This window comes from Microcebus murinus, chromosome 6 (genome assembly GCF_040939455.1).
Source record: "Microcebus murinus isolate Inina chromosome 6, M.murinus_Inina_mat1.0, whole genome shotgun sequence".
Classification (NCBI taxonomy): domain Eukaryota; kingdom Metazoa; phylum Chordata; class Mammalia; order Primates; family Cheirogaleidae; genus Microcebus; species Microcebus murinus.
Genome location: NC_134109.1, coordinates 111200882 through 111227410, shown reverse-complemented (window position 1 = coordinate 111227410; position 26529 = coordinate 111200882). Strand labels below are relative to the sequence as shown.

General features: G+C 34.8%; 1 protein-coding gene across 8 annotated transcripts in view; it reads right to left on the bottom strand.

Annotated features, from left to right (window-relative positions):
* The window catches only part of SCAPER (S-phase cyclin A associated protein in the ER), a 503757-nt gene that overhangs the window by 333493 nt on the left and 143735 nt on the right, over positions 1-26529 (bottom strand). For all 8 annotated transcript variants that reach the window (XM_012739362.2, XM_012739365.2, XM_012739364.3 and 5 more), the window contains 2 exons: positions 19406-19561; positions 13298-13440 (listed from right to left, as the gene is read on the bottom strand). In XM_012739362.2, coding sequence (XP_012594816.1) covers positions 13298-13440; positions 19406-19561 — 299 coding nt within the window. The remainder of the gene's footprint in view (positions 1-13297; positions 13441-19405; positions 19562-26529) is intronic.

The window sequence follows — 26529 nt, the reverse complement described above, 5'->3', positions numbered from 1 at the left end:
AGGACTCCTTAAAAAACTGGCTGATCCTACAGCTGGAACAACAACAACAACAAAACCACAAGATGAATATGGATCTAGACAGTGCAATAGGACAAGAAAAAGAAAATAATGGTATCCACATTAAAAAGAATTAAATTTAATTCACAGATGCCATGAGCCTTTATGTAAAAGATACTAAGGAGCCCCACCCTCCAAAAAAAACCCTACTAAAACTAATATAGATGGTCCCTGGCTTAGATCATTCAACTTATGATTTTTTTACTTTACAATGAGCCTATTGGGACATAATCCCATCTTAAGTCAAGGAGCATCTTAATTAAGTAAGCAAGTGTAACAAAATCATTAAAAAGAAGATTGTAAAATGAAATATATAAACAATCTACTATATTTCTATATACTGGCAAGAAAAAAACAAAACTGAAACCAAAAAAATTCCATTCACAATAGCTTCAAAAACATACTTAGGAATAAATTTAAGAAAAGAAGTATAAGACCTATATGTGAAAAAACTACAAAACGTCAGAAATAAAAGGAGATCTAAACAAACAGACAGAAACATCTTATTCATGGATTACAATACACAATATTGTAAAGATGGCAATTCTCCCTAGACTGATATATAGATTCGATGCAATTCCTATCAAAATCCGTGCAGGCCTCCTTGCAGAAACTGGCAAGCTGACCTTAAAATTTATATGGAAACACAATTTTGAAAAAGATCAACAAAGTTGGAGAACTTATGCTGACTTCAATATATGCTATAAAGCTACAGTAATTAAAACCGTATGGTATTGAGACAAGAACAGACATATAGATATCAATATAAAGAACAGAGTCTAGATTCTATGGTCAATTGGTCATTAACAGCTGGCAAAGCAATTCAATGGCAGAAGGACAGACTTTTCAGCAAATAGTGATGTGATAACCGGCTGTCTATATGTCAACAAATAAATTTAGATCTTTGTCTCATACAATGTATGAAAGTTAAAAGGAATCACAGACCTAAATGTAAGTGCTCAAACTAACATATTTCTTGAAGAAAACATAGGAGAAACTCTTTGTGATTTTGGGTTAGACAAAGATTTCTTCAATATGACATAAAAAGCATTACAAAGAAAATGAAAATTTGATATACTGAACTTCAAAATTTTAAACTTTTGTTCTTTAAAGAAATCATTTAAAAAAGAAAAGATAAGCCATGGGTTTAAAAATCACATGCTTGAAAATACAGCACAGATAGCTCCAAATATCAGCAAAGTGTTTGGGAGGGATGTGGCTAGCATGAACACACAGTACATAAATGGTTTGATAAGTTCCATTCTGGTGATTGGATTCTTAAAAATGAGCCACCTTGGTAACCTGAGACCAAGGTGGATAATGATGAGCTAAAGGCTGCAGTAGAAGTGAATCCATCTCAACCTATGCATGAATTAGCAGCAAGGTTTGACATTACTATTCTAACAATATTGGACCATGTGAAACAAATCTGCAAGGTAAAGACGCTGGACAGATGAGTATCACATGAATTAAATGAGCATCACAGAAGAAATCGTCTTGATGCTTGCCTTTCTTGTGTGACAAAAAATGGATTCTTTTTGACTATCACGAGCATTCAGCACAATGGTTAGATAAATGTGGAGGGATTGAAACACAGTCCAAAACCAAATATTCATCAAAAAAAGCTAATGGTGTCAAAAAAAGCTAATTGGTGGTCCAATGCTGATATTATCCACAACAGCTTTATGAAACCTGGTCACTGATTACAGCAGATGTCTACTGCAACCAACTGGATGAAATGATGAGGATGTTTGTGATTAAGCAGCCAAGACTAGTCAACAGAGACAGGATAATTCTCTTGCAAGACAATGCTAGACCACATGTTGCACAAACAACACTGCTGAAACTACAGAAGCTGGACTTGGAAACTCTCTGTCATCCACCATTTTCACCACCAGTCCACCTTGCACCAACTGACTACCACTTCTCCCAAGCTTTGGAACACTTCTTGCAAGGAAAAATATTCACTTCTCAACAAGCTGTGGAAAACACCTTTCACGATTTCATTACCACTCACACTCTACGCTTCTTCGCTTCTGGCATAAACAAGCTACCATTAAGATAGCAAAACTGTTTCAAGAGTCTAGGCACATACTTTGATTAATTGTACTGTTTTTTGTTTGAGATATAATAAACTACAGTTTTGATTTAAATAAGACATTTCATATTTAATGACCTAATACAATGTTTTTTGCAAGCCTCATGGTAACCTCAAATCAAAAAACTTACAACAGATACATGAAAAATAAAAAGCAAGATATTAGGCCGGGCGCGGTGGCTCACGCCTGTAATCCTAGCACTCTGGGAGGCCGAGGCGGGCGGATTGCTCAAGGTCAGGAGTTCAAAACCAGCCTGAGCGAGACCCCGTCTCTACCATAAAAATAGAAAGAAATTAATTGGCCAACTAATATATATAATATAAAAATCAGCCGGGCATTGTGGCTCGTGCCTGTAGTCCCAGCTACTCGGGAGGCTGAGGCAGGAGGATCGCTTGAGCCCAGGAGTTTGAGGTTGCTGTGAGCTAGGATGACGCCACGGCACTCACTCTAGCCTGGGCAAGAAAGCGAGACTCTGTCTCAAAAAAAAAAAAAAAGAAAAAAAAAAAAGCAAGATATTAAAACATGCTACCAGAGACTATCACCTTTAACAAAGGACAAGAAGGAAGGGAGAGAGGGAGGGAGGACCACAAAACAACCAGAAATCAAATAACATGGCAAGAGAAAGTCCCTACCTATGAATAACAACATTGAATGTTAATGGACTAACCTATTCAATCAAAAGACACAGAGTGGCTGAATACATTAGAAAAACAAGAGCCAACTATATGTTGTCTACAGGAAACCCACTTCACCTATAAAGACAAAACAGATTGAAAATAAAAGGATGGAAAAAGATATTCCTTTCAAATGAAAATCATAAAAGAACAGAAGTAGCTATGCTTCTACATAAAATAGATTTCAAGACAAAAACTAAAGAAATGTATAAATTCCTAGACATATACAACCTACCAAGATTGAACTAGGAAGAAATCCAAATCCTGAATAAATCAATAACAAATAATGAGACAGAAGCAGTAATAAAAAGTCTCCCATCAAGGAAAGGTCCAGGACCCAATGGCTTTACTGCTGAATTCTAACAAGCATTCTAAGAACTAATACCAATCATAACTGAAATGAAACTTGACCCTTATCTCTTGCCACATGCAAAAATCAAACCAAAATGGATTAAAAACTTAAATCTAAGACCTGAAATTATGATACTACTAAAACAAATCATTGAAGAACATTGCTTCAGGACATTGATCTGAGTAATGTTTTCTTGAGTAATACCCTTAAAGCACAAGCAACCAAAGCAAAATTGGACAAGTAGAATCACATCAAGCTATAAAGCTTCTTCACAGGAAACGAAACAGTCAACAAAGGGAAGAGACAACTCACATAATGGGAAAAAATATTTTCAAACTACCCATCTGACAAGGGATTAATAACTAGAATATATAAGGAGCTCCAATAACTCAATAAGAAAAAATCAAATAAACTGATTTAAAAATGTGCAAAGGATCTGAATAGACATTTTACAAAATAAGACATGCAAATGGCCAACGGGTATATAAAAAAATGCTCAACATCATTAGTCATCAGAGAAATGGAAATCAAAACTACAATGAGCTATCATCTTACTCTAGTTAAAATGGCTTTTATTAAAAAGGCAATAATGTATAATGGCAAGGATGTGGACAAAGGGGAACCCTAATATATTGTTCATAGGAATGTAAATTAGTGCAACCACTATGAAGAACAGTACGCAGGTTCCTCAAAAACCTAAAAATAGAACTACCATACAACCCAACACTCCCACTGCTGGTTATATATCCAAAGGAAGGGAAATCAGTATATGAAAAAGATACTGGCACTCTCATACTTATTGCAGCACCATTCACAAGAGCCAAGATTTGGAATCAACTTAAGTGTCCATCAATGGATGAATGGATAAAGAAATTGTGGTATGTACACATGATGGATAATTACATAGCCACAGAAAACAATGAAGTCCTGCCATTTGCAACAATGTAGATGGAACTGGAGAGCATTAGGTTAAGTGAAAGAAATAAGCCAAACACAGAAAAACAAATTTCACATGTTCTCACTCATATGTGAGAGCTAAATATTAAAAAAAAAATTGATCTCATGGAGACAGAGAATAGAATGATGGTTACCAGACGCTGGCAAGGGGAGCAGGGGAAAAAGTAGGGGTGGTTAATGGGTGTAAAAATGTAGTTAGATAAAATGAACAATATTTGATAGCACAACAAAGTGACTATAATCTATAGTAAGTTTAAGTATACTTTATATATGCCAATTACTCTGATTTGATTAAATCATATTATATGCCTGTATCAAAACATCACATGTAGCCTATAAAGATATCCAATTATTATGTACCCATAATAATTAAAAAGAAAAACAGAAAAAAAAACTGTTAGAACTAATAAACAAATTCTGTAAACTTGCAGGAGGCAAAATCAACATATAAAACTCAGCAACATTATTTGTATATACAAATAATGATCTAACTGAAAAAAAATCAAGAAAAGAATTCCATTTACAATAGCATTAAAAAACTAAAATACTGTTTTGGTTATTATAGCCTTATAGTAAACACTGAAGTCTGGCAAACCGATGCCTCCAAATTTTTCTTTTTGCTTAAGATTGCTTTGGCTATACGAGGTCTTTACTGGTTCCAGACAAAGTGTATAATTCTTGTTTCTAAATCTGTAAAGAATGATAGTGGAATTTTGATAGGGACTGCATTAATTCTGTAGATCACTTTAGGTAGAATGGACATTTGGACAATATTGATTCTACCAATCCATAAGCATAGTAGGGATTTCCATCAGTACGCATCATCTACAATTTCTTTTCTCAGTGTTTCATAGTTCTCCCTATAAATATCTCTCACCTCCTTCATTAAATATATTCCTAAATATTTAATTTTCTTTTATGCTATTGTGAAAGGTGTTGCATCTTTGATTTGATTTTTGGCTTGACTGTTATTGGCACATATGAATGCCACTGATATGTATGCATTAATTTTGTATCCTGAGACTTTACTGAATTCGTTTATCAATTCCATGAGTCTCCTGGATGAATACTTGGGATTTTCTAGGTATAACAGCATATCATCAGCAAAGAATGAGAGTTTGACTTCTTCTGCCCTCATTCGGAAACCCTTAACTCCCTTCTCTTGTCTAAATGGTCTGGCAAGGACTTCCAACACTATGTTGAATAGAAGTGGAGATAGTGGGCAATCTTGTCTGGTTCCAGTTCTAAGTGCTTTTTAGTGCTTATGCTTTTAGTTTTTCCCCATTCAATATAATATTGGCTATGGGTTTGTCATATATGGCCTTAATAATTTTAAGGAATGTCCCATCTATGCCTATTTTGTTGAGGGTTTTTATCATAAAAATATGCTGGATTTTATCAAATGCTTTTTCTGCATGTATTGTGAGAATCACATGGTCTTTTTGTTGCTTTTATTTATGTGGTGAGTTACATTTACAGGTTTCTGTATGTTGAACCAGCCTTGAATCCCTAGGATATAGCCCACCTGGTTGTGGCGAATTAATTTTTGATGGGCTGTTGGATTTGGTTTGCTAAAATTTTGTTGAGGATTTTTACATCTATATTCATGAGGGATATTGGTCTGTAGTTTTCTTTTTTTGCTACATCCTTTCCTGGCTTTGGTATCAATGTGGTACTGGCACAAGAATGGAGATATAGATCTTTGGAATACGACAGAAATCCCAGATGTAAAACCATCTTCATATTGTCATCTAATCTTCCACAAAGCAGACAAAAGTATACATTGGAGAAAAGAATATCTATTCAATAAGTGGTGCTGACAAAACTGGATATCCATATGCAGAAGAATGAAACTAGATCCCCACACCTCTCACCTCTCACAAAAATTAACTCATGTTAGATAACAGACTTAAACCTAAGGCATGAAACCTTAAGAATTCTGGAAGAAAATGTGGGGAAGACTCTTTTAGACATTGGCCTAGGTAAAGAATTTACGAAGATGACCCTCAAAACAATCACGGCAGCAAGAAAAATAAACAAATAGGACCTCATCAAATAAAAAACCTTCTACACAGCCAAGGAAACTGTCCTTAGAATAGACAACCTATGGAATGGTAGAAAATATTCCCTTTCTATACATCCAATAAAAGACTTATAAGAATCTATATAGAACTTAAGAAAATCACCCAGAAAAATCAAACAATCCCATCAATAAATGGAAAAAGGACAGGCACAGAAATTTTGCAAAAGAAGACAGACTAATGGCCAGCAAACATATAAAAAAAAGTGCTCAACATCTCTAACCACTAGGGAAATGCAAACCAAAACTACAATGAGATACCACCTAACTCCAGTGAGAAGTGTCTCTGTCAAAAAGTCCCAAAATAACAAATGCTGGCATGGATGTAGAAAGATTGGAACACTCTTACACTGCTGGTGGGACTGCAAATTAGTATAACCCCTATGTAAAGTAATTTGGAGATACCTCAAAGAGCTAAAAATAGAAATGCCATTTGATCTAGCAATTCCATTACTAGGCATCTATCCAAAGGAAAAAACACATTCTATAATAAAGACATCTGCACTTGAATGTTTATAGCAGTACAATTTACAATTGCAAAGATGCGGAACAACCCAAATGTCCATCAATACATGAGTGGATTAATAAAATGTGGTTTATGTATACCATGGAATACTACTCAACTACAAAAAACAATGGTGAACTAGTACCTCTTATATTATCCTGGATAGAGATTGAGCCCATCCTTTAAAGTGAGGTATCATAAGGATGGAAAAAGAGGCACCACATGTACTCACCACCAAACTGGCACTAACTGATCAACAATAAGATGCTCGCATGGTAGTAATACTCACTGGGTGCTGGTCAGGTGGGAGGAAATGGGGGTAGAGGGGATGGGGGGGTAAACTCACAGCTCTGGAGACAGGGCACACTCTATGGGGGAAGGACATAGAGTGGCCCTTGCTTGAGCGAGGCAAATGCATTTCACATAACCAAAATGTTTGTACCCCCATAATATCCCCGATTAAAAAAATAAATAAAACATTTTACTATAAAAAAAAAAGTAATAGAAAAATGAACAAAAGTCATTCATGGGAAACATAATGCAATAAAAATATGGAAAAATTTGTTAGAGAATAGAGAAATGCAAATTAGGGCTGCAATGAAATATCATTTTTTACTCACTAAATTGGCAAAAATTAAAGTCTCACAATATCAATTTTCAGAAGGATATGGATCAATGGGAATACCTACACTGCTGATGAATGTGTAATTTGCTACTATAACTTTGGAAAACTATTTTGCACTATTTTGTAAAGCTAAATCACTAAAGACCTCAAGACTGAGCAATTTCACTTCCAGCTGTATGAACCAGAGCCCTTCAACATGGCAACTTGAATCAAATAGGGGAGTGTTCAAAATAGTACTCTTTATAAGAACAAAAAACTGGAAATACCCTGTATATGTTATTCTCATAATTGAATATTATACAGTAGTGCAAATAATGAACCACAGCCAAACCACAATATGCAGAACTTAGAAACATAATGTTGAGGGGGGAAAAAACAAATCCTAGGCTATTATGTAGAGTATGATATTTTTATAAAGCACCAAAGTAGCAAAACAAAACACTATACTGATGACATAAAAATGTGATAAAGTGACTTTATACAAGCAATGGAATGATAAACACAAAATTCAAGACAGTGGTTTCACTGGGAAAAAAAATCAGGGTGAATGCAAGTTATTGGAAACTTCTGTTTTTTGAATTGTGTAGCACATACGAGTGCTTATACATAATAGTACAATGTTTTATAACTTACATGCATTTTACACATACTCTTATTGGTAACAACAATTAGTATATTACATTAAAATGTCAGGAAGAAAAATCTAAATATTGATGATAATTTCATATTTGAAAATAGAATAAAATCATTTTTAAAAGCCTGGAAAAAATAAAATGAAATACTTAGGACTAAATTTAACCAAGAAGGTAAAACATCTGTATACTGAAAACTATTAAACACTGATGAAAGAAACTGAATATAACACAAATAAATGGAAAGATATCCTGTGCTGATGGATCAGAATAATTGTTGCTGTTAAAATGTCATACTGCCCAAAGCAATATACTTGAACATTAAAAAACCTGGGGGATAAGGGCACTGATTCCCTCCCACACTGCATGCAGTTGAAAATTCTGAGTATACTCTTTGACTCCTCTAAAACTTAATTATTAAAAGCCTAATGTTGACTGGAAGCCTTATCTATAACATAAACAGTCAAATAACACACAAGTAGACTGTTATATATAAATATTTTATGTATTCACAATGTATCTATTTCTTTTTTTTTTGATATTTCTAAGCTATATGGTCATCTGCAAATTTTTTCAAATTGCCAAAATATTTTCCAATATATTTATTGAAAAAAATCTGCATATAAGTGGACTTACGTAATTCAAACCAATGTTGTTCGAGAGTCAACTGTATATAGATTCAACACAATCCCTAAAAAAAAGTCACAGAAATAGAAAAAACAATCCTAAACTTTGTATGGAAATAAAAAAGACCCAGAATAACCAAAACAACCTTGAGCAAAAAGAACAAAGCTGGAGGCATCATTATACTTCCTCATTTTAAATTATGTCACAAAACTATAGTAATCAAAATAGTATGGTACTGGCATAAAAACAGACACATAACCAATGGAACAGAATACAGAGCTCAGAAATAAGTCTAAATAGATATAGCCAACTAATTTTTTCCAAAAATACCAAGAAGACACGATGAAGGAGGATAGTTTCTTCAATAAATGGTGCTAGGAAAACTGAATTTCCACTTGCAGAAGGGTAAAATTAGACCCTTATTTTACACCAATCAATAAAATGAAATGGCAGCAAACAGACTGGGAAAAAATATTTGCAAACCATGTATCTGGGAAGAAGTTAATATTCAAAGTACATAAATAACTCACACAAATCAACAGTAGAAAACCAAATACTCCAATTATAAAATGGACAAAGGACCTGCACAGACACTTCTCCAAAGATGAGATAAAAATCATCAATAAGTATATGAAAAGGTGCTTAAAATCATTAATCATGAGGGAAATGCAGATATCAAAACCATTATTAGATACCACCATGCACGTGTTAGGATGACTATTATCAAAAACTCAAAAAACAAATGTTGGCCAGAAAAAGGAATTCTTTCTCTTGTAGAGAAAAAGGAATTCTTGTACATCATTAGTGGGAATGTAGCACATATAAAGAAGTGCTCTACATGTCTAATTATTAGGGAAATGCAAATCAAAACCACAATGAATTATCACCTAACTCCAGTGAGAATGGCCCTTATCAAAAAGTCCCAAAATAACAAATGCTGGTGTGGATGTGGAGAGATTGGAACACTATTACACTGGTGGTGAGACTGCAAATTAGTACAACCCCTGTGGAAAGTAATCTGGAGATACCTCAAAGAACTAAAATAGAAATGTTATTTGATCCAGAAATCCTACTACTAGGCATCTACCCAAAGGAACAAAAGACATTCTATATTAAAGACATCTGCACTTGAATGTTTATGGTAGCACAATTCACAATTGCAAAGATGTTGAAACGACCCAAGTGCCTATCAATACATGAGTGGATTAATAAAATGTGGGATATGTACACCATGGAATACTATTCAACTACAAAAAACAATGGTGATCTAGCACCTCTTGTATTATCCTGGATAGAGCTTGAGCCCATCCTTCGAAGTGAGGTATTACAAGAATGGAAAAATAAGCAGCACATGTATTCACCATCAAATTGGTATAACTGATCAACACTGAGGTGCTCACATGGTAGTAATAATCACTGGGTGCCTGTCAGGTGGAAGGGGGTAAACTCACAACTAATGGAGGTGGAGCGTGCTGGGAGAAGGGCATGGCTGTAGCCCTGGCTTTGGCCAAGCAAAGTCATTACATGTAACCAGAATATTTGTACCCCCATAATATTCTGCAATGAAAAATAAAAATAAAAAAAGCACTTAAAAGTATTCTATTTATAATAGCATAATAACATAAAATAATAACAAAATATATACCAAAAAAATACTTACAAATAAACGTAACCAAGGAGGTGAAAAACAGATACAATGAAAATTATAAAACACTGCTGAAAGAAATTGAAGACAGAAATAAATGGAAAAACATGTGTTCATAGATTAGAAGATTCAATATTACCAAGATGTCCAAATTACCCAAAGCAATCTACAGACCAATACAATCCCTACCAAAATCCAAATGACATTTTTTGCAGAAATGGAAAAAATAGGAAAATTCATATGAATCTCAAATGGTCCTCAATTGCCAAAACAATCTTAAAAAGAAGAGCAAAGATAGATGTCTCATATTTCCTAATTTCAAAACTTACTACAAAACTACAGTAATCAAAACAGTAAGGGACTAGCATAAAGAAAGACATATAGACCAAGGGAGTTGAACAGAGAGCCAAGAAATAAACCATTGCAAGTATAGTCCAATAATTTTTGACAAAGGTGCCAAGACCATTCAATGGGGAAAGTCTTCTCATGAACAAATAGTGATGAGAAAACTGAATAGCCACATGCAAAAGGATGAAGCTGAACCCTTACCTTACACCATATATAAAAGTTACCTCGAACTGTATCCAAGACCTAAACATAAGACCTAAAACTATAAAACTCTTAGAAGAAAACCCAAAAATAAAACTTAATGACACTGGATTTGGCTATGACTTCTTAGATATTACACCAAAAGTAAAGGCAACAGAAGAAAAAAACAGATAAATTGGATTACACCAAAATTAAAAACTTTTGGCCAGGCGTGGTGGCTCATGCCTATAATCCTAGCACTCTGGGAGGCTGAGGTGGGAGGATAGCTCAAGGTCAGGAGTTCAAAACCAGCCTTAGCAAGAGCGAGACCCCGTCTCTACTAAAAATAGAAAGAAATTAATTGGCCAACTAAAAATATATAGAAAAAATTAGCCAGGCATGGTGGCACATGCCTGTAGTCCCAGCTACTTGGGAGGCTGAGGCAGTAGGATCACTTAAGCCCAGGATTTTGAGGTTGCTGTGAGCTAGGCTAACGCCATGGCACTCTAGCCCAGGCAACAGAGTGAGACTCTGTCTCAAAAAAAAAAAAAAAAATTAAAAACTTTTGGGCATCAATAAACACTATCAATAAAGTGAAAATTCAACCTTCAGAATGGGAGAAAATATCTTAAAATCAATTATCCGATAAGGTATTAACATCCAGAACATATAAAGAACTCCTACAACTCAACAATGGAAAATCACCTGATTAAAAAAATATGCAAAGGACTTGAATGGACAATTCTCCAAAAAAGATATACAAATGACTAATAAGCTCATGCAAAGATGCTTAATACCACTAATCATTAGGGAAATGCAAATCAAAACCAGAATGAGATAGCATTTCACATCCTTAAGGATGGCTATTTTTTAAAAAAAACCCAAAATAACAAGCATTGGTGAGGATGTAGAGAAACAAGAACCCTTGTGCACTGCTGATTGTGAAGTGGTGCAGCTACTATGGAAAACAGTATGGCTTTCCCCAAAAAACTAAAAATAGAATTATAATATGATCCCAATGATTCCATTTCTGGCTATATAACCAAAAAAATTAAAATCAGAGACTCAAACATATATTTGTGCACCCATGTTTATGGTGGCATTATTTGCAATAGCCAAAAAATAGAAGCAACCCAAGTGTTTTTCAACAAATGAATGGATAAATAAAATGTGGCATTATATATACAATGGAATACTACTGCTTAGCCTTAAAAAGGAAGAAATTTTGACACATGCTACAACATGGATTAAAATTGAAGGTATGTCCCAAAAGTACAAATGCAGTGTGATTCATCGTATAGGAGATCCCTAAAGCTGTCAAATTCATAAAATCACAAAGTAGAATAATGAATGGCAGGGACTAGGTATGGGGGGTAGAAGGGGTTGGTGGGTGGGAAGGAGTGGGGGGAATGGGCAGTTATTGCTTAGCAGATATAGAGTTTCGGTCCAGAAAACTGAAAAAGTTCTGGATATGATGATGATTACACAGATATGTGAATGCACTTAATGCCACTGAACTGTAAACTCAAAAATTATTAAAATGGTCAAGTTTGTTATATGAATATTTTACCACAGTAAAAAGAAATGCATTCAAAAACCTTTTATAGAAAAAAGTTATGCACTTTATGTAAAGAAAAACATTTAGTAGCATGCTCATAAATGGGACTATTCAATATAAAAGTATCAATCTCCCCATCTGAATTTATAGATTCAATGAAATTCCAATAAAAAATTTACAGTTTCTATATTAAAATAGAATGGAGCAAGCTGATTCTAAAACTAAAATAGATATGGAAAAGGGCCAAGAGAGTCTTCATAAAAAACAAGGTGAGTGACAGTATCAGACAACAATTACTATAAAGCTTTGATAATTGAGGCAGAGGATGTTTTTCTTCCCATGTCTTTGAATCTAAAACAAGTGATTAAAACTGTAGAGATGGCTAAAAGTCATTATCATAATCAAGAGTGGTAACATGCTGACCAGATCATTTCCATCAAAAGACCACTGTTGTGGCTCATATGACCTAGCCTTTGATGGCTAGCTACTTCCACGTCTGATCCCTCTAACCTTCTATCACTTATGCCCCCAATATCTTCCCCAAACTTCTCTATTGCTTACTCTAGCCAGGACCAAATTCTATTTCTTTTAGCCAGATGTGTTGGTGTGCGCCTGTAGTCCCACCTACTTGTGAGGCTGAGGCAGGAGGATGGCTTAAGCCCAGGAGTTTGAGACTAACCTGAGCAACATAACAAGACTCCATCTTTAAAAAAAAGGAATTTGTTTTTTCAACCAGGAAATCTTGAAATATCAAGTTTCTCATCTAATAGAAAATTTCAAAACATTTCCATTTTGAGTACTATGTCAACAATTCCTAAAAATCAAAATTTAGTACAAAATTATTTGTGACTATTTCTACAAAATCTACATGACAGTAAATGACCTTAAGACTTGACTTGAATATTCACTCAGTGCCTAATGTTCATCAGGATCAAAATCAAGACAGCGAGTGAGGTACCTAGCTCTTTCCCGGGCTGCATCCTCACGGGCTTTTTCCTTTTCTTGCCTCTGTTGTTCAATTCGGGCTTCTTGTTCTTTCCTCTTCATCAACAATTCTTCTACACGGGCCTGCCGTTCTGCCTCAAGAGCTCTCTTGCGCTCCTAATGTTAGAAATATTTTTTGAAATATCAGAATTACCGGTATGCATAAAATAAAAATGATTAAAGGTGACATAACTTCGACACAAATTTACATATTTAAGCCAAGTAGATACCTAGCCTACCCCTAGGTAAACTGCTGCTTAGAATTTTAAGCTAACACTAAGTTATACTTCTGTAGGAACTTAATATATATTTTCTGATTAATCATTTCTAAAGCCTTATGGTCACAGAAATACCTAAACATGATGGGAAAAAAAACATAGTTAAGATTTATTTCTGAACTAAGTTTTCATAATAGATTCAAACAAAGAACGCTTGTGGGAAGGAGAAACAGGTAATACGATATAGCACAGTTTTGTTTCCTGACCCCATTATTTACTAGCTAGGTGACCCTGGTCTAGTTAGTTACATTCTTTGTGCCTTAGTTTTCTGGAAGATAATAATACATATTTCTTTTTTTATTTTTATTTCAGCACATTATGGGGGTATAAATTTAGGGTACGTGTGTTGCCTTTCCTCCCCTTTCCCCTGCCCCAGAGTCAGAGCGTCAAGAGTGTCCATCCCCCATATGGTGCGCATCGCACTCATTATGTATGTACATACCCATCCCCCCTCCCATCTGCCAGATGCCCGACAAATGTTATTCCTACATGCCACTTAGGCATTGATCAGTGGAACCAATTTGCTGGTGAGTACATGTGGTGCTGGAAGATAATAATATGTATTTCTTAAGATGTTTTAAAGAACAGATTAGATAATACATGGAAAGCACTTACCACAGGGCCTGGCATATGGAAAATTCTCAATATTATTTATCATTGTCATCACCATTAAGCCATAAGATATTAAAATAGGGTTAACTTCAACATGAAATATAGTATCCTGTGATATTTGCTAGTAGCAGTACTCTGCTAATTTTCACTATGTTACTAATATGTTCATCGTGTAATTGATATATGTCTTTCAATACATCCCCATTCCCCAGTAGCTCTCAAAACCTCTCCCTGGCCCTTCCTCTGTGATTAATAGAATATGTTGATCTATGCTCTAGTTACTAGTACCTATTATTTAAACAGCCTTGGGCATGCTGCTTCATCTTAAAGAGTCTCAGTGTACTGTGAGATCTAAATTAGTAACATAGGTAAGCACTCAGTATAGTGTTTAGCTGTAGTAACAGCTCAGTAAGGGATAGAAGAAAAAAAAATTGACAAAGCAGTTTCTGTTCCAAGAACACCGAAGAGATATTTCAACATTTCTAAGTTAACTAAGCTCACAATGGTAACTTCATCTCCACAAGTTCTATGTACCCCAGAGAAAGAAAATCTTTTAAAAGTAGTAAAGGATCCCTCCTTTTTTCTTTTTTCCAAGGGTCTAAGGGGGCATGGATGGAGAGGGAGGAGGGTAGACTGCAAATTAGAGGGAATGCACAGATTTCAGGAGGGCATATCTGACAGAGTGCAGACTGCTGGAGCCATACAATTAAGTTTTAAATATATTCTTTTAATGTCTAGCATACTATTCATGAACTTGTTGTAGCTATTTCTCATTACTAATCAAGAATAGTATGTGAAAACTTGCTTAGCTATAGAAGATCTCAAAAACTTTTAAGACTGAAAACAATCAAATCTGGTATAGAAAATTTTCTCCATTAAAGAAAATACAAACAAAAATATTTTGTCTTATACTCAAATTTACTTAAAGTTAAAAAACATCTGCATTATGTCAAAAAAACATGTTTCACTATGAAATGAAAAAGACGCAGGCCTTAAATATAAAGAATTATAACAGAATTTGTCATTTCATATTTTATAAAAATAAAAGTTTGGGAACATATTCTAAAAATTATAAATTGATCTTATAAAGGACATATGCTAATATTATATAAAAATTACTTTATGTATGTGCAATACAGCCAAACTGTTGACTCATAAACATAACATAAACTTGCTGATTGCTTTTATGGATATAAGGCCTACTCCAACACTGCACTAATAGAGATGATGGACTTCAAAAATTGCCCAACCTCTTAATTTCTGCTTTTAATAACTAGAAAATTAGTAACCATACAGCTAATGAGTAACGTATTTAATTCAGCTAGCATTTCCTGATCTAAACTTCAAGTTCCCTAAAGATAAAAAATGAAACTTCACACCCCACAAATCACCAGGCAGAGGACAGATTCCTAAATATCTATTTAATAAGTATGATTTTGCAAAATAACATGCAGTATAAATCCATATGCCTATAAGTAAAGAAGAGAAATATACATCAAAGTAATTACAATTCTAACTCGATCTCTTTTTTTTGTAGTTTTTATTTATTTATTTTTATTTCAGGATATTATGAGGGTACAAACATTTTGGTTACATTTTATGTCTTTGCCTCACCCAAGCGAGGATTAGAGGCATGCCCTTCCCCTCTACAATGCTCACCACATCAATTAATTGTCAGTTTACCCCTCCCAACCCCCTAATCCCCGCAGAGCATTACTACCATGTGAGCACCATAGTGTTGATCAGTCAGTGCCAATTTGATGGCTAGTACATTCTTTTGAGCCTATTCTTTCAATCTTGTGATACCTCACTTAGGATAATAGGCTCAAGCTCTATCCAGGAAAGTATAAGAGGTACTAGACCACTGTCGTTTCTTATTATTGAGTAGTATTCCATTGTATACATATACCAAATTTTAATAATCCACTTATGAATTGATGGGCACTTGGGTTGTTTCCACATCCCTGCAATTATGACTAAATCTTAAACCTTCAGAAGAACTTCTGTTTCCCAAAACCAGGGATGTATTTATGGCAGCCTAAAAAAGGATTCTGCAACCTTCTCTTTATAGATACAATTCAAATGTTTGGGGCAGAATAACAAAAAAGAATTATCTTTTAAAAATTGAGCTTAAAATTAACCAATCAAGATTATACACAATAATGGCAAACTGAGATATATGACAGCAGTACTCAGTATTTTACCTCAAAGAAACAAGAATCATAACTCCCTTTAACAATTTATAGGAATGGGCCTATCCCATGACTCATGCCTATAATCCTAGAACTCTGGGAGGCTGAAGCAGAAGGATCACTTGAGCTCAGGAGTTTGAGATCAGCCTGAGCAAGAGTGGGTGGGAAGGGGGGAAGGAAGGAAAGGAAGGGGGGAAGGGAAGAAGGGAGGAAGGGAAGGGGGGAAGGAAGGGAGGAAGGGAGGAAAGGAGGAAGGAAGGGAGGGAGGGAAAATTAGCCAGGCATGGTGGCACATGCCTGTAGTGCCAGCTATTAGGGAGGCTGAGGCAGGAGGATCACTTGAGCCCGGCACTTTGAGGTTACAGTGAGCTACAATGATGCCACTGCACTCTAGTCCCGGAGTGAGACTTTGTCTCAAGAAGACAACCAAAAACCAAAAAACCAAAAAATAGTTTATAGGAATGTCTCAAGTGTGAAACTATAGTAGATGCAGGATCTTTGAAATTCTGTATTGGGTTAGGATCTTACTATTGTTCTTGTATTTACAGAATGCTTGGTTTCCATGACATATACATCTAATAATGACCACACATATTTGAAAATTTTCAATTATATATATATCAGTGATATACTACCAGTGGATTTTTCTAACAATGGCAATATGTCTCAATTGAACTATAAGTAGATATGTTTAAAATTTTTCATTGAAAATTAAATCCATAGGATATTTCTACATTTTAGAAAGGAAAATAATTCTGAATGGCCAAAATAATTTTTCAAGTACTGATTAGTACAAGAAATTCCTTACTACTTTCAGCTTTTCTTTAAGCTTTAATGAATGTTCCAAACTGTGGAGAGTCATCATTTTTAAACTGAAGGTAACTATTATATTTCAAATACTCAAATCTGCTAATTGCAAAGAAGGAATCAAAGATGTCCACTTAAAAATATACAATACTACTTATATATTTCTCCCCAAGTCCCAGCTAACAAGTCACCTTTTCCAGAGAATTTTCCCTGACATTCTCCTCCAACCAAGAGAGCTAATTATTCCCTCCTCTGTGGTACTGCTGCAATTTGTACATACTTTAATTATACTCTTTTATATTAAACTTTAATTTTTATTTACTGTAAAGGCAAGGATCATGTCTTGTTTATCTTCAAATTATTAATGCCTAATGATTGCTGAAAAGTAACACTTAAAACTATAACTAAACTTAAAACTATAATTAAAATGTCCCTGATATAAAGAAACAAACAGAAATAATGCTGAAGATTCAAATTAAAAATTCAAGTATCATATCATTTACTCATTTAAATGGTATAAGTTAATAAAGAATTAACTTATAAATGATAAAAATAAAAATCTTGCTGCTCCTTGAAAAGGGAAAGCTATAGTTTCTCTAATAGGAGCATTCTGTATTTTTAAATATAAATTAGCTTAGCACTCATTAAAATAATACACTGGACTCAAATCAAATGGAGATCAGGGATAAATATGGGAATGTCTTCTAATGCCCACAAATAGCAAAAAATAATCAATAAACTTAAAGGGTATTGATATTTTAATTTACTAATACTAGTGACATAAAGAATCATGAAATATTAATAATGTCCCTAATTTTTAATACAACAAAACTTTTGATGATCTGCTCCCTAACTCTATATGCAATGCTCCCTTATAACTCCTTCTGCATGAAATGCCCTCCCACATTATCATTTGCATCTCTTTCATTTTTTAAAACTTAAAGTATCATCTCCTCCAGGAAATGTTTCCTGACTTCCTTATGTCCTCACCACTCTCTATGTAAAGTGTTCTCTTCTGTGCTACTGAAAAGTACATTTACTGTAGCACTTATCCTAATGGGATAAGATTTGTTCATGTACAAATATGTCTCCCCATTGAGAACAACGACAAATATTTTTCATAGCCTTGAGCCTTGCATAGCATACAATTTGTAGTGACTCAATAAAATGATCATTGAATGAAAGAACAAATAAATATCAGTCATAATAAACATAGTATGTATGCACTTATATTTGAACACTACAAAATTTATTCTCTACATCAAAAAGGTCAGGTCTTGCCGGGCGCGGTGGCTCACGCCTGTAATCCTAGCACTTTGGGAGGCCGAGGCGGGCGGATCGCTCAAGGTCAGGAGTTCGAAATCAGCCTGAGCGAGACCCCGTCTCTACCAAAAATAGAAAGAAATTAATTGACCAACTAAAAATATATATACAAAAAAATTAGCCGGGCATGGTGGCGCATGCCTATAGTCCCAGCTACTCGGGAGGCTGAGGCAGGAGGATCGCTGAGCCCAGGAGATTGAGGTTGCTGTGAGCCAGGCTGACGCCACGGCACTCACTCTAGCCTGGGCAACAAAGCGAGACTCTGTCTCAAAAAAAAAAAAAAAAGGTCAGGTCCTAAGAGTCTATTGATAAGGCATTTTACTAAGGGAGATCTAAAATGAGCAGTACAGTTTATGCCTTAACCTTCTCTCCATCCTGAAAATGCTAGCTAACTTAGGGTTTGCTGCAGAGGTTAAAAATCTGAATACTGAAGGTATCTGATGATACTGCCCAATAAATTATAGGTGCTCCTTATCATAAGCATAAAGATTGCCCAGTTCTTTAAGGCTATACATACTGACTCAAAAAACATACTTTTTTATTGCAGGGAGAGGAGCATATTCTTGCCCAATCCAATTAGAAAAGAATAAATAATAATCTGTCCAGAGCAATTTAATCATTCACCTGGGTGAGGCTAGAGATTCTATTTCTATGATTGAACTCTACTGACAAAAGAACTGATTACCATATCTAAAGGATACACACTATCATTTGGCAATCAGACCTGATGTTTTCAAAGACTGCTACATTAAACCTTGTATCTTCGAGAATAAAGGAATAAAGGTTTACTGCCTTTTGAGTCCTCAGCATCTAGGTCAGAGCCTAAAATATGACAGGTGCTCAATAAATGCTTACTGAATAAAATCTTACCTGCACAGCTTCGTCACGTGCTTGCTTTTCTTCCTGTCTTCGCTGACGCTCTTCCTGTAACTCATTAAGCCTCTGCTCATACTCCTTCAATTTTGATAAAACATCATGGCGTTTATTCTGGGCTTCAAGGGTATTAATAAAAGCAATTTCATTTACCTTTAATAAAAAACAAAGAAATCAGGTACAAATCAAGTTAATTCTAGGGCATATCAGAAAAATAAGAAATTTACCAATAGTCAATATATAATAACATAAATCAGTGGTATGGCACAGAACAAAAATATATATATATAAATGACTTATGGGTCTTTTTCTTCAATATTTACTGCAAACTGGATAATAATCCAGAACCTATAACAAATCCAGAGGCCGTGGTAAGAAGTGATTTAGAGGTCTGACATTAAATGTATTTTTAAGAAACAATTTAAGATTCTTATAGAGATCATCTTATAAAGTTCTACTTAATGCCACTATAATTTACAACTATACAAATTACTCAAATATTTAAAAAGGTATATTCGTGTTATTCTAATGAGTTTGAGAGGACAAAACTGAAAATAAACAACAATTCATTTTTCTTTAACATACCAAATGAGTGACAATTAGGAACAAGGTATTGAACTCTACACTGCATTCTCCATTTCACATGTATTGATTCTTAACAGCTAAGTTTAGCTAGAGAGTACAGATTTTATGAGTAAAGTATAGCTAATGATGAAGCTCAAAAAATCAGTTTGGATCAAACTTCTCATTCATGAAAGCCAGGAGAGTATGCTACTGTGAAAATGGCAGAGTGAAACAGGGAAGTTAACACTAGAGCTGACTCCCTTGGACAGAAGGAGAGACTCCAGGAATCTGTGATGAATGGAATAAAACCCATCTCAAGGTCTTTTATAAATCTCAGATAAGAACGTTTGAATATAATTCTAATTAAACTCTCTCAATCTCTACACCAGGAGGCCATTTTTGTAAGTAGATGAATCATATAACTGTCTTTCAAACTAAACTGAAAGTAATGAAAGTACAAGAAAAACAAGTATTTTGATGGGAAAATTTATTCAGACTATGTATCAGGACTCATATGTTAAGCATAATCAAAATTAAAAAGGAAACAATGTGACCTAATGCATTAAGAAAACTAAATAAAATAAAATTTAGAGGGAGTATGCAAAAGTAAGATTTTTTAAAAAGCCAATCTGTGGGATAAGTTGTAAAAGAAATTAAAGCAAATGTTTGGCCAAAAAACAAACAAAGAAGCTAACCTGTAAGAAAACATCCCTAAGCAAACGTAGTAACACTGAAGAATTTAACAACATGTACGTAAAGGAGCAATGGAAAGATGGAAGAAAACATTCAGTGCCTCCTTATCCACAGGCGATACCTTATAAGACCCATAATGGATGCCTGAAATCATGGATAGTACTGAAACCTAAACGGTCAATCCTACATATCCATGGATTCTTCACCGATGGATCCAAGCAGCCATGGATGAAAAATAGTTTTTTAAAAAATGAGTGGCTATGTCTGTACTTAATATCTACAGGTCAAAGATATCATGAGTTCACTTTGAGAGCACCGAAATAAAGCAAATATTGTACTAGTGAGTCACACAAAGTTTTAAGTTTTCCGATGCATATAAAACTTATGTTTACATTAATTATTAAGTAGGTATTCTGTATTCTATTAAGTATGCAACAGTATTATGCCTTAAAAATGTGCATACCTTTATAGAAAATACTTTATTGCTAAAAAATGCTAACAAAAATCTGAGCCTTCAGCGAGTCTAATGATTTTGCTGATGGAGGACCTTGCCTTCATGTCGATGCCTGCTGACTGATCAAAGTGATGATTGCTGAAGCTTAGGGTGGCTATGCTCATTTCTTAAGACAACAACAAAGTTTGCTGTATCAACTCTTTCTTTCACGAAAAGCAGCATGTAGCATGCAATGCTGTTTGACCGTATTTTAACCACAGAAATTCTTTCAAAACTGGAATCAATCCTCTCAAATCATGCTGCTGCTTTCTCAACTGAATTTATGCAATATTCTAAACCTTTATTGTCATTTCAAAAATGCTAACAGCATCTTCACCAACAACAGATTCTCTTTCAAGAAACCACTTTCTTTTAAAAGTTTCTTTCTGTTCCTTTCCTTTGCCCACTTTTTAATGGGATTGTTTGATTTTTTTCTTGCTGATTTTCCTGAGTTCTATGTAGATTCTAGTTATCAGCCCTTTATGAATATGCAGGATGCGAATATTTTTTCACATTCTGTAGGTTGTCTGTTTGCTGTTGTGATAGTTTCTTTGGCTGTTATAGAAGCTTTATAATTTGATCAGGTCCCGTTTATTTATTTTTGTTGTTGCTGTGATTGCTTTTGGGGTCTTCTTCATAAATTCTTTGCCTAGACCTAGAGTTTTTCCAACATTTTCTTCTAGAATTCTTATGGTTTCATGCCTTAGGTTTAAGTCTGTTATCCATCATGAGTTGATTTTTGTGAGAGTTGAGAAGTGGGGATTTAGTTTCAGTCTTCTATATGTGGCTATCAGTTTTCCCAGTACTATTTATTGAATAAGAATTCTTTTCCCTAGCATATATTTTCATTTGCTTTGTCAAAGACCAGATGGCTATGTATTTGGATGGTTTTGTATTTGAGTTCTCAGTTCTGTTCCATTGGTCTATGTCTTTGTTCTTGTGCCAGTAACATGCTGTTCTGGTTACTATAGCCTGGTAGTCTAGCTTGAAGTCGGGTAAATTGATACCTGCCAATTTGTTCTTTTTGCTTAAGATTGCTTTATCTATAGAGTCTCTCTGGTTCCACCTGAAGCATAAAATTATTTTTTCTAGATCTGTGAAAACCGATGTTGGTATTTTAATAGGGATTGCATTGAATCTGTAGTATAAATATTTTAACAATGTTGATTCTGCCAATCCATGAGCATGGTATGATTTTCCAACTATTTACATCCTCTGCTATTTCCCTCCTCAGTGTTCCATAGTTCTCCCTATAGAGGTCTTTTACCTCCTTAGTTAAATATATTCCTAGGTATTTTATTTTCCTTGTTGCTATTGTGAAAGGTATTGAGTCATTGGTTCTCAGATTAACTGTTGTTGGCGTGTATGAATGCTACTGATTTGCATACAGTGATTTTGTAATCTGAGACTTTGCTGAACTTATTTATCAATTCCAGTAGTCTGTTGGCAGAATCTTTGAGGTTTTCTAGATATAAGATCATATCATCAGAAAAGAGTGACAGTTTGACATCAAAAGAAGATAGTCTAATGGCCAAGAAACATGAAAAAATGCTCAATATCCCTAATTATCAGGGAAATGCAAATCAAAACCACAATGAGATATAACTTACTGCAGTGAGAACTTTTTTTTATCAAAAAGTCCCAAAGCAACAACTGATGGTGTGGACACGGAGAGACAAGAATGCTCATACACTGTTGGTGGTACTGTAAACTAGTACAACCTTTATGGAAGTAGGAAGGAGATACCTCAAAGAACTAAAAATAGAACTACCATTTGATTCAGCAATCCCACTACTGGGTATCTACTCAAAGGAAAAAAAGGGCCTATAAAAAAGACGTGTGTACTCGAATATTTATTGCAGCACAATTCACAATTGCAAAGATGTGGAAACAACCCAAGAACCCATCAATACATGAGTGGATTAAAAAAATATGGTATATTTTGGTAAATACGGTATATTAGTAAAATATGATATATTAGTAAAATATGATATATAAACCACGGAGCACTACTCAGCCCTTAAAAGGAAATGATGAACTACTTTTTTGTATTGTCCTGGATGGAGTTGCAGCCCATTCTTCTAAGTGAAGTATCACAAGAATAGAAAAACAAATACCACATGTATTTACTTATTAAATTGGTACTAATTGATTAAGACTAATGTGCACTAATGGGAAGTAGCATTCATAGGGTGTTGGGCAGTTATTGGGGGGAGGAGGTGATGGGTAAAGCCACATCTGATGGATGCGGTGCATGTGACTGGGGGATGGTCACGCTTATAGCTCTGACTCAGGTGGTGCAAAGATAATTTGTGTAACCAAAGTGTCTGCACTCCCATAATATTGTGAAATAAAAAAAATTAAAAATTAAAAAAAAAAATAAACCATTTTCTTTGCTTATCTGTAAGAAGTAACTTCTCATTGATTGAAGTTCTGTCAAGAGATTACAGCAATTCAGTCACATCATCAGGCTCCACTTCTAATTTTAATTCTCTTGCTATTTCTACTACATTTGCAGTTACATCTTCAACTGCACTGAACACTTGAACCCCTCAAATTCATCAGCAAGGGCTGAAATAAATTTTTCCAAACTTCTGTTAACAATGACATTTTGACCTCCTCCCATGAATTACAAATGTCCTTAATGGCATCTAGAATAGTGAATCCTTCCCAGAAGGTTTTCAACTTACTTTGTCCAGACACATCAGAAGAATCACTATGAAATGTATTTCTAAAGTAAATAAGACTTGAAAGTCGAAATTACTCCTTGATCCATGGGCTACAGAATTAATGTTGTGTTAGCAGGCATGAAAAGAACATTAATCTCCTTGTATATCTCCATCAGAGCTCTTGGGTGACCAGGCACATCATCAGTTGTCAAACATTTTGAAAGCAGTGCTTTTTATTGAGCAGTAGGTCTTAACAGCAGGCTCAAAACATTCAGTAAACCATGCTATAAACAGATATGCTGTCATCCAGGCTTTTTTGATCCATTTATAGAGGAAAGAGTATATTTAGCATTATTCTTATAAGGGTCCTAGGACTTTCAGAATGATAAATGAACACTGGCTTCAATATAAAGTCACTGGTTGCATTATCTCCTAACAAGAGAGTCAGCCTGCCCTTTGAAGCTTTGAAACCAGGCTTTGATTTCTCCCACCTACCTAGAAAATTCCTAGATGGTATCTTCCCCTAATAGAAGGCATTTTCATCTGAATTGAAAATCTGTTGTTTAGTATAGCCACATTCATCAATTATCTTAGCTAGATCTTCTGGATAACTTCCTGTAGCTTCTAAAACAGCACTTGCCTCACTTTGCACATTGATGTTATAGAGAGATATAGCTTCTTTCGTTAAACCTCATGAACCAAACTATGCTAGCTTCCAACTTTTCTTCTGCAGCTTCCTTACCTCTCTCAGCCTTCAAAGAATTGATAAGTTAGAGTCTTGCTCTGAATTAGGCTTTGGCTTAAGGGAAACTTATGGGCGGTGTGATCTTCTATCTAGACCACCAAAACTTTGTTCATATAAGCAGTAAGGCTGTTCTGCTTTCTTGTCATTTGTGTGTTCACTGGAGTATCACTTTTAATCTTCTTCAAGAACTTTTCCTTTGCCTTTACAACTTGGCTTTCAGGCTATCTTGGTTTTCAACATGCCTTCCTCACTAAGCTTACCATTTCTAGCTTTTGATTTAAAGTGAGAGATGTATGTGATCCTTTCACTTCAACATTTAGAGGCCACTGGCCTAATTTCAATATTGTTGTGTCTCAGGGAATAAGGAGGCCTGGGGAGAAAGAGACAGGGTAATGGCTGGGTCAGTGGAGAAGTCAGAACACACAAAACATTTATTAAATTCATTGTCTTATATGAGCGTGGTTTGTGGTGCCTCAAAACAATTATAATATTAACCACTTCAGTATGGCGCTCACCGGCCTCAAAACCTTGCCCAGAGCTGGCACTCATAGTCTGCACGATAGTTTGTGCTGTGCATTGATGACGAGTCCGTTTTGCTCTTATGTGATGAGGAAAGCTTTAAAGGACTGAAAGCTTGTTTTACTTTCCAGGCAGCTTTACTTGTAATGTAAGTCAGAATAGGTAACATATACATATATGTTTTCATTATGTTATTTTTAAATGTTCACAATTTTATTTTGATAAATGAAAAATTAGAAAAGTCATTCAAAATTATAGTTTTATTTCATTCATATCATAAAGAAATGAATGTTTTGAGCCTGCTGTTAAGACCTACTGCTCAATAAAAAGCACTGCTTTCAAAATGTTTGACAACTGATGATGTGCCTGGTCACCCAAGAGCTCTGATGGAGATATACAAGGAGATTAATGTTCTTTTCATGCCTTCTAACACAACATTAATTCTGTTGCCCATGGATCAAGGAGTAATTTCGACTTTCAAGTCTTATTTACTTTAGAAATACATTTCATAGATAGTGATTCTTCTGATGTGTCTGGACAAAGTAAGCTGAAAACCTTCTGGGAAGGATTCACTATTCTAGATGCCATTAAGGACATTTGTAATTCATGGGAGGAGGTCAAAATATCATATTCAATATTTTGAATATTACGATAAATTTTATTCTTTGATATGATAAATTTTGAAGCATGGGGCTACACATAGGCCAACATTACATTGTTTACAATAGTATCTAGTGCGACGCCTTTTATTATTTTTTGAGCATACAACACATCCTCTTGGATTTTTCCTTTTTGTTTTATCACTATTGTAAGGTACTGGAAAATGTCTTTCTCTAAAACGCATGAGATTTTCTGATGCAGAACAAGGGTTGTATGGTCTCAATTCGGAGTACTGTTGTAGAAGTTTTCTTATTAACGCTAAAGTCAACGCTGGGCTGTGCGCCTTCATATCACAGCTGCCGGCTACAATCGACGCTCGGCTGTGCGCGTTCATCTGTGGCTATTGACTATAGTCGACACTCGTACTGAAGTGGTTAATAGCAACACCAAAGATCACTGATCACAGATCACCATAATGGATATGATGTAAACATTTGAAATATTATGAGAATAACTAAAACGTAACACACAGATATGAGGTGGGAACATAGAGTTGGAAAAATGGTGCCAATAAACTTGCTCAACACAGGGTTGTGACAAACCTTCCATTTGTAAAAAACACAGTATCTGTGAGACAAAATAAAGTGAAGCGCAATAAAATGAGGTCTACCTGTATAGATCTTTTTTCTTGTAATTATTACCTAAACAATACAGTACAATAACTATTGCATAGCATTTACATTGTATTAGGTACTGTTAGTAACCTAGAGATGATTTAAAGTGTACAGGAGGATGTGCGTGGGTTATATGCAGATATCACACCATTTTACATAAGGGA